The following is a 10,437-nucleotide window of genomic DNA, read 5'->3' on the forward strand; positions in this document are numbered from 1 at the left end:
TTTAAGGAGAGGAATATTACTGGAGAGAAAGAGGAACATTTCATAACCAAAAGTCAATATATTAAGAAGATACAATAATTATAAATGTATATGTACACCTAACAGATTGTCAAAATACATGAAACATAAATGGACAGAATTGGAATGAGAAATGGACAAATACTAACTACTTAACTGACATGGAATGTTTCATCTGACAACAGCAAAATACACATTCTTTTCAAGTGTGCATGCAGTGTTCTAAAGGATAGATCACATGCTGGGGCAGAAAAACAAGTCTAAATAAATTTTAAAGGTTTGAAAACATACAAAATATGTCCTCCCAGCAACAGAATGAAATTAGATATCAATGGAAGAAAAATGAGAGAATTTCCAAATATTTGGAAATTATACAACACATTTAAAAATATTCCTGGGTTAAAGAGGAAAACATAAGGAAGATTAGAATATATCTTGAATAAAAATGAAAACAAAATATAACAATTTTTAGCATAGATATGTAGGGTTTGGAGGGAAATGTATAGTTTTAAACATACTAGAAATGGATAAGGATATTAAATCTCTAAACATGTGCACTGAAAGCAAAAAATTATTATCATTCAAATCTGAACCTTTAAGTGGAATAAAAGAAATATTAAAGTGTAGAGCACAAGTCAATATAGAAAACAGAAAAAACAGCATAGAAAATCAAGTTAAGCCAAAAATGATTTATTTTGGAAAGAGCAGCAAATTTGGTAAATTTAGCTAGACTGCCCAAGAGAAAAAGAAGGAAGACACAGATTACCAAAGTTAGGAATGAAAGAGGGGACATCATTGCAAATCCTACAAAAATTATGCTAATCAGTTAGACAATTTAAAAGAAACGGGAGAAATTTTTTAAATCACACTCATTAGCAAAACTCTCTTAAAAAGAAATAGAAAAAGCAGTCGAAACTACGTACACTGATGGAATGGAATTAAAGGAGTGAGAATACTTCCCAATTCATTTTATGAGGCCAATATTAGCTTAACATGCCAAAGATGCATATTGTTGGGGTGTCTGGGTAGTGCAGTCAGTTAAGCATCTGACTCTCAGTTTAGGCTCAGGTCATGATCTCAGACTCCTAAGATGGAGCCCCACATCAGGCTCCACACTCAGCAGGGTGTCTGCTTGGATTCTCTGTCTCTCTCTCCCCTTGCTCCTCCCACACCTCCACCCACATGCTCTCTCTCTCTTGAATAAAAATAAATAAATTAAATAAATAAAAAAAGATAAAAAAGGTGCATATTATTATCCCTAGAACAAGAATTTAGAAAATCACTCCAAAAATATTGCTAAAAAAGTAACAGGAATTAAAATTGTATATGACAAAAATAAACTACAAGCCAATATTACTCTTGAACACAGATGGAAAAATCCTTAACAAAATACTAGCAAACTGAATTCAGCGATATATAAAAGGGGTTATATGCCATGACGAGCTGATATTTATCACAGGAATGCAAACTTGGTTTAATATCCAAAATCAATTATTGTTATATACCATATGAGTAGAATAATGAATAAAAGCCACATGAGTCTCTCAATAGACACAGAAAAAATGTTTGACAAAATCTAACATCACTTCATGATTTAAAAAAAAGAAAAATAAAAAAAGAAGAAATACCTCTCAAAAAAACAGAAGTTCCTCAATCTGGTGAAATGAATATACAAAATAACAAAAGTGGGAACAAGGTAGAGATGTCTGTCTTACCACTGTCTTACCACTTTTATTCATTGGTTCTAACCAGTGTAATAAGATGAAAAAATATATATATTTGCACACAAACACATATACATATACACATACATATATGTATACATATATATAGAGTAAGGATACAAGTTGGAAGAGAGGAAGTAAAACTGTCTTTATCCATAGACCACATTATCTTGTATGTAGAAAATCCTACGGATCTACCAAAGGAAAAAAAAACCTACCAGAACTAATAGATGAGTTTAACAAGGTTATAGGCTACAAGATCAATATACAAAAGCAATTGTGTTGTTTTGACCAAAAAAAAAAAAAAAAACCTGAAGAAGAAAACAGTGTCATTCAAAATAGCAGGCAAATGAATAAAATACATCAGGAATAAACTAAAATGGAGTTACACTGTATACTGTATAATAAAATTCTGCTGAGAGAAATTAAGATCTAATTAAATGAAGAGATCTATACCATATTTATGGATTGGAAGACTCAATATTGCTATTGCAATTTTCTCCATTGATTTTGTAATACCATTTAAAATACTGGGATGCCTGGGTTGGTTAATGCGCAGTTGGTTAAGCGTCTGTTTTCAGCTCAAGTCATGATCTCAGGGTCCTGGGATCGAGTCCTGCACTGGGCTCCCTGCCTGGCAGAAGCCTGCTTCTCCCTCTGCCTGCTGCTCCCACTGCTTGTGCTCTCTTTCTTTCTCGCTCAAATAAATAAATAAAATCTTTTTTTAAAAAAGAATTTTATTATTTCATCTTATTCACTTAAAATTAACTTATTCTGAATGCCTAAAGGAAGTGTTCTGGATCAGAGAGAGATTTTTACATTAAGTACCTCAGAATAAATAATAAGCAAATCTCTCCCCCACTCCCACTCCCACTGCCCCTTTGACCTAGTTTTTACCTCCAGGGCAGTAGGATGAGGGCCAATTCAGTTGGCCTATTCAAGTGGTGAGATACCCCATCAGCAAGGGACAAAGAAAACCGGTTTCCTCTGTTTCTAAAGGGAAATGCTTTCTTACTTCAGCATTTTGGTATGCAAATAAACACCTTATTCTTCCTTGAAATGTAAATGTATCCCAGGGTGGAAAGTGTTCAGGTTTTTCTGGCACCTTGGGGCTTACCCTCTGGAACCTAGTTCAGGGATATAACCCTTGGCCTCTCCAAGAGATAAGGGAAGTTTTACTCTCCTTTGGGATCTGAGCAGTTAACTAGACAAATGGAATGTGAAGTGTTTCTTGTGGGCTATAGGGCTTTTTTACAGGAAATTTTATTTCCCCACATTCCCCAAATTCATCAATAGATTCAGTACAATCCATATCCAAAGTCATAGCAGGCTTCTCTGTCAAAATCAACAAGCTGATTCTTAAAATTAATATGGAAATACACAGTAATTCTTAAAAAGGAGGTCGAAATTGGAGGATTTACAGTTCTATGATTCCAAAACTTACTCTAAAGCTATGATAATCAAGATGATGCAAGTAGTAGAAGGATAAACACACACACATCCACACACACACATCAATGCAAATGCAACAGGATAGAGAGTCTAGAAATAAACCCTGTCATTTGTGGTAAACTCTTTTTTGACAAAGATGCCAAAGCAATCCAGGGGAGAAGTGGCACAGGTCAGCTGGTGCTACAGCAATTATGTATTTCCACATACAAAAAGTGAACTTGGAACTTAACCTCACATCACACACAAATATTAACTCAAAATGAATCATCGTACAAAATATAGGAGATAAAATTATAAACCGCCGAAAAAAACACGAGGATAATTCTTTTTGACCTTAGTGAAGGCAAAGTTTAATGGCATCAAAAGCAAGATCCATAGAAGGAAAAGTTTATAAATTGAAATCATGAAACTTAAAATAAGACTTTGCTCTTCAAAAGATATCCTTAAGAGAATGAAAAGAAAAAACCCATAAATTGGGAGAAATATTTGTAAATCATGTATGTGGTAAAGGACTTGAATTCAGGATATATAACAATCTTTTACAACCTCAGTAAGAGAATCATCTGCTGAGTTTAAGCTGGGTAAAAGATTGAACAGACATTTCTCTAAAGAAGATGCATAAGCAGCTACGAAGCACATGGAAAGATGCTCAACATGATTAGTCATTAGGGAGATGCAAACTAAATTCACAGGTATAGAATGCCTATAAGCAAACAGACCTGGGCCTCTAGTGGGAATATAAAATATAGTTACTTTGGAAATGTTTTGGCAGTTTAAAAAAAAATTAAACATATATGTGGCAGGCAATTTATGACATAGATCTCATTGGTCCCTTCCTGTTGATAATTCATACCTTGTGTTTTCCCCTCTTTGGCGTATGAGCCAATAGCATATGGCAAAGGTGATGGGATATCTCTTCTGTCATTATGCTGCAAGGGATTGTGACTTCCATCTTCCTTGTAGATGCTCCCTACTTCCTTCCCGGCTTGCAAGTTTTGCTGAAGCAAGCTGCAAGGGGGCAGGGTATGAAAGTGAAGCCCTCAGCTCAGTAGCCCACAAGGAACTGAGTGTTACCAGTACCTACTGACTGGGCTTGGAAGTGCATTTTTTTCTACTTGAGCCTTCAGATGAGATTATAGAGCCTGGGCTGACATCCTGATTATGATCTGGTGAGAGACCATGAAGCAGAGGTTCCAGCTATGTGTTGCCAAATTTCCTGGTCCATGGAAGCTGTGTGATAATAACTGTGTGGTGTTTGTATGGTGTTTCCACTCAGTGTAATATATTGCTCAGCAACAAAAGTAATGAACTACTGATACATGCAGCAATGCTAAGTGAAGGAAGCCAGGCTCAAAACATTCATAATGTATGATTCCACAGATAAGAAATTTCTAGAAAGGCAGTACTATAGAGAAAAAACAAATCAGTGGTCTCCGGGGGCTGCCACTGGGGTAGGGATTGGCTGAAAATGCATGGCAGGGAGTTCTGGGGGAATGACTGTAGATAGTCTTCTAAAACTGGATCAATATGGAAATCTACTAAAAGTTTTCAAACTACCATGCCTGTGTGTGAATTGTATGTAAATTATGTCAATACAGCTATAAAAATTGTATTTGTCTAAGCAAATACAAATTCAATCTTTTTTTTTTTTTGCACTGTTCAGTGTGGTCTAATACTTCCAGATTAAGTTTTGATTTGACCCAATGTATGTCCTTCCATGCATTTTACGCCATCTCTCTCCTCCTGTGCACAGCTTCCCATCATTCTCCATGTCTGTTCCTAAGGCCTTCTCCCTCCACCCACCCCTGCCTGTTTGCCACTTCCTTTTGGCATTTTGGGCACAGAAATGTGATTATCAGAGTCCGTCTAGACTTCCTGGTGTTACAGATGCCTCTGTGGACACATTCCACTTCTCTAGGCTTGTCTTGTTCTTTTCCAAAACCGCATTTGTCAGAAATGATTAGCACATTCTAAACCAGCTCTTCACTCATGTGCTAATATGCAACTGCAGTCCCTTCTGGAATCCGCATTAATAGAGGGAAAGATAGCATGGGTTTCTTTTTTTCCTGTGAGATGCATTTGTGTCTCTGAAAGTTCATTCTTACATGTGAAAAACGAGCCAAGATTTGTTTCCGCGATTTTTCTTTCTTTCTTCTGGGAGCCTTGTGGAATTGTCTGAGAACAAAATTTGTTTTCCCTCGGGTTTCTTCCAGGCCAGTAAACTCCCAGAGGGCCTTGCAAGCGGATATCACGGTTGAATCTCCTCAGCTGATACTCAGAAGTTGCTCAAGTCTGTTAGACATTATTCTAGTGTGTATCGTTGGTCTTCGGTTCACCTTCTTCCTTTAAAATTGCCTTCTTAGATTTTTGACTCCACGAGCACTTAGAATCTTTAAAGGACAATGCATGGTTAGTATGGAAGTTCTCTGCCCAACCCACGCCGTCATTTTGAACTTCCATGCAGAATATCAACACTCACTGGAGCAGGATATTTGTGCCGTCTCAGGATAAAGTCCCCCAAGGAGATCAGGGCAGCTGAGGCACCGTTGGTGGACCAGGCTCGTGGCCACGGAATGAGGACAGTTGCAGGCATCCTGCTTGAACTAGGAGCTGGGCTGGTCACCTACTCTTTTCCCCAGGGCAATAGACGTTAGATCTGTTGCCCTAAGAAACTTATAAATTCTGTGAGCTCCAGTTTCCTCATCTATGAACTGAAGATCAATCAGGATACTCTGATCACCTTGCAAGGTTGCTTCAAGGATTGAATGAGATAAAATTTAATGAAGGTATTTTATAAACCACTTAAGAGGGTTTACAGAAGTATTCACTGCAAGCATTTAAGTAGAATGTAATAAAATACTAGCCTAGAGAAGACTTGTTTTCAAAATGTTTCCTATCTAGATTTAATAAAGCCAAGACTGTTTTAGTATTGATAAGTCAGTGAGTTACTAGAGAACACAGATGGGCTATATAAATCTGTAAACAAGATAAGCATTGAGAGAAAGGTGGATGCTTTGTTTAGAGAAAAAAAAAAATAGTGTCTGGTTTCTCTTTCCTTCCATACTCTGAAGGTTACTTCAATCTCAGCCATCCTAGACTATGTCTAATTCGCTTAAACTTCATTTTGTAAGTTCTGGAGAATCCTGAAGTGATGACGATGCAAAAAGTTTTTAGGCCCTCTTGCAAACTGCTGAGTCACAGCTTTGCTTCTCTATAATTACACGTTTTATCACCTCATCTTACATAGATGGGGTGTTGGTTGGAAATGAAATACACATTAGGAATAAGCTCTTTAGAAATAGAAGGAAAGAAAAAAGCGAAAAAACCCGGCTTTCACAATGGGAAGGCTTTTCCCCAGTAGCTAAAGTCATGAAGAGACAGAGCAGTCATTTCCCCTTCTCACCCATACAGTCAGGAAAATGAAAGCCTCAAAAAAAAAAAAAAAAAAAAAATTACTCAATGTTTCCCTTGCCATTTCTGGAATCAGACTAGGTATCTGGTTGGGAAGTGAGCGCTGAGTTACTTCATGCTTCTCCTGGATTCCTGATGAGCTCTGCATTTTCCTGCTCTGAGAGATACACCTGATTAGATGTCAGGGCAGTGGACAGGCAAGGGGAGCCCCTGAGAACTCTTCACCACCACCCCCCCACACACACACACATTCCAGGTATGGCCAGTTTCTTTAGAGAGGCCCGAGAAATAGCAATTTTTCTGCCTTTTGCAGAAGTTATAATAGTCACTTGTATGACTGATCAAGGAAGGCTTTTTATATCTATTACCATGGTTGAGAAATCTCCCAGAGGCATGACTACGGAACACAGAAGCAAAAAGTGGTATATTTGGGATATTAAAGTAATCGGAGATAGAAAAGCAAAGAGCCTTGCATCAGAGAGAGGGTAGTAGAAAAGATCTTTTTTTTTTTTTTGCTTTTACATTCTCATAAGCAATATCAAATATTGGTGAAAAGCAGTCACCTCATAAATTCAGATAATGCTGTGCTGAAGCAAAATTGTTTTCAGCAAATAGAGGAACGTGATTCTCTTTTCTTCTTCCCACAGGCTCGGCCCGTGGATTATCCCAGGGACTACCTTTCTCACCAAGTTCCCATATCCTTTCACAAACACTGGAACATTGATCCAGTAAAGGTGTATTTCACATGGTTGGCGCCCAGGGAGGAAGACAAAGCCAGGCAAGAGACACAGAAAGGCTTGAAGGAAGAGTTGTAAAATGAGCCGGCCTGGGAGCGCAGTTTGCGTCAGAGACAGAAGTGGAGACAGGCATCCTCCTGCTGAGCTGTGACCATGCTGCTTCCACCGGCCATGGGCACGGGAAGCCTTCTGACTTTAGGTGGAAATTACGTATACGGTATTTTTGAGGGGGGAGGAAGCAGAGTCATAGGGAAAACAGATTTTTTTTTTCTGGGAAAAAGATCATTTGCTTTTGCATTATACAGTTACTGTAATATACAATGATTACTGTGTATTTTCCAAGCTGTGATACAGCAGCTTTATTACTGTCACAGAAAAATAAATGGTACCAGAAGTCTCCTTCCTGTTTTCTCTCTTCATTGTAAAGTGTCAGATGGGCTTGAGACTGGGAAGACATGACTATGTTTGTATATATGCTCTAGGCATATATATTCTCTGTGTACTATATACACACACACGCTTTATGTAGAAGAGGTAACATTGGTTGACATGGATATTACCATGGAGTGAACTTTTTAACCGTATTATTGATGATGCAAATTTTCTGGTTATTCAGCAGGAATAGTGCTGTATTAAATATCATTCATAAAACATAAAAGTCGAGATATGAAGTCCCCCGCAGTCTATCATCAGTGTTGTTATGTTTTATCTATTTTTCTGTTTGTGCCTCATAAAAAGAGAATAAGAAGTCTCCTGCTTGAGCTTTCTTTCTTTAGAGGTTCATCTGTGTTTCTATTTCTCCCTGAAGCCCTAACTTTATGACCTACTTGTAACACAAAAGTATACTGGATGCTGCCAGAAAATAGTGTTCTTGATATTTAAAAACAGTGTTGTCATGCTTTATTTAAGTCAGTGAGCTCTGTGTAAGTCTCAGGAAGTGAATTAAATTAATTTGTACCTGATGTTTTACTTTTATTTTTCTTTGAATGTTACTTAGTGACTCTCTCCTGGCTCATAATAGACCCTCCGGTGTACCATGAAACCCTACTGGAAGGACAGCAGGGTGGTTTGGCAACTTCCCTGGATTCTTACAGAATGAGATTTGAGCATAGTATTTTGAAACAGCTCTAACTTTCAAATCATATCTTTAATACACAGTAATTTAACACATTTGTTATTAATTTGTGGAAAGGACTGTTAATTATATAATTCAGTTTTACTAAGGGTGTTTGCATAAGATTTGATTTTCATATGTCTTAAACTAATTTGGTCTAGTAAAATACTTTCTGTTTTTTTAAAAATAAAAATTGCTGTTCACTAACTTTGTTGTAAGGCTTTTATAGACAAGTGCTGGGTTTTAAAGCCATACCACCAAAAGTACCCATGTGTGTTTTTTAACAATACATTTTCTTGTACCTTAGGTTGGACTTATTTCCAAAATGATGCAATCATATTTTAACTGTGGTGCCAGATTAGCAAACACCAGGACTGGTGTGTTTTGTGGTCACTGAATGCGCTGGGTTCATTTTTGTGAAAGTGGACTCTGTGGCCTGTCCAAGGAACGGATCTGAGATGATCAATTGGATGGGAAGCACCCTAAAGATTTCTAGATCCTGTCAAACTGTTGGTGATGACATCAGCATCGTTGCTGTAGCTGGGATCGTTGTCATAGCTACCACGGCGGACACCTTCATGTCATCAGGGAGACCACCGCTGGAGGGCCTGGCTGCCTAACCCAGTGGAGAAGAGGCTTGGGCTCTTCCTAATCCTGCCTCCCAACTGTCACACTCAGAATACAGCACATTCATTCAACAGGAGTGAAGCGGCATCTCTACGTGGTGACCCACATCAAGCTTTCTTAGGATCAGTGCCTTCTACTGAGACCGGAGCACTTTCTCTGGTACTTGTGGGCGTTTTGTTAATTACGTTTACTTTTTGGAACTATGTGAGCCTAACCATGAATAAAAAGGTCTTTGCCTAAGTTACTCATTTCTCCAGTGTGTTCATTGAGTCCAACCTAGAGTGGGAGGGGCAAGGAGAAAAAGAATGAATAAAGTCAGGGGGGAAAGTTGGTGGCTCTGTGAACACAGTTTTCAGAGAGAAAAAATAGTAATAAATCCTTTTAAGAGAAAACCATCAGACATGAAGATATATTTATACAAAGTCTGTGAAACCATTATCTAATTATATAACAAGTGGAGATGTTATTTTGGAATGGATTCCCATGCAGTTCCTAACTTAAGAAACACGTTTTGAATCTGAACTTCCCAGGACAGATCGTGTCCTATTCACATTTCTTTTGCCTTTTTGATAGGAACTTACTTGTTTACTTATTTTTTTGTTTTATTTTTATCCTAAAAATGTCAACATCAAGGAATAACTGGAATGCTATATTTGCTTTTAAGTCACTTCTGATAGAACTGAAGCCAAGTTGTCCATGTAGGATTTTTACATCTTACAGCTAAATGAGAAATTCAGACACAAACACCGCCTTTATGGAATGTTCGGGAACATAAAACAATAGCACAAAGTGATGATAAGCTCAGGTATGTAAGTGTCAGTATTCTCTGAATTTCCAGATTATTGGATACCTTTAGTGCTTCCACATCCATATTCATTAAAAATTGTTTGTGTTTTTCTTCAAAAGTAGATAATAGAAGAATGCTAGAAGAATTTTAAGAATGTTTCTTTTGTTCATAATCAGAGATGTAATTTCAGGGCTCCTGGGTCACTCGGTCAGTTAAACATCTGCCTTCAGCTCAAATCATGATCCCAGAGTCTTGGGACCGAGCCCCAGGTCGGGCTGTCTGCTCAGTGGGTAGCCTGCTCCTCCCTCTGCCTTACCCATTGCCCTGCTCATGCTCTTTCTCTCTCTCTCTCAGGTAAATAAATCTTTTTAAAAAATCAGAGATGTAATTTCTGTGAACTAAAATGAATCAACTAATAGATCATTCGGCAGCTGTTTATTAAACGACTACTATGTGCCAGACGTTCCAGGATGCCCCTTATCTGTCCTTGTCATCACTCTACCCCTGGCATTTTTGAATGCCTGGCACATAGTAGGTGCTTCTGTTTTATATTCCCAAGAATTCTAT

General features: G+C 37.8%; 1 protein-coding gene across 2 annotated transcripts in view; it reads left to right on the forward strand.

Annotated features, from left to right (window-relative positions):
• The window catches only part of B3GLCT (beta 3-glucosyltransferase), a 116,723-nt gene extending 107,395 nt beyond the window's left edge, over window positions 1-9,328 (forward strand). The window contains exon 15 of one of the 2 annotated variants that reach the window (XM_044249546.1): window positions 7,253-9,328. In XM_044249546.1, coding sequence (XP_044105481.1) covers window positions 7,253-7,420 — 168 coding nt within the window. In that variant the 3' untranslated portion in view covers window positions 7,421-9,328. The remainder of the gene's footprint in view (window positions 1-7,252) is intronic. The other variant, XM_044249547.1, reaches the window with a different exon arrangement.
• The last annotated feature ends 1,109 nt before the right edge of the window (window positions 9,329-10,437 follow it).

The sequence above is a fragment of the Neovison vison genome, chromosome 5 (genome assembly GCF_020171115.1).
Source record: "Neovison vison isolate M4711 chromosome 5, ASM_NN_V1, whole genome shotgun sequence".
In the NCBI taxonomy this organism is placed as follows: domain Eukaryota; kingdom Metazoa; phylum Chordata; class Mammalia; order Carnivora; family Mustelidae; genus Neogale; species Neogale vison.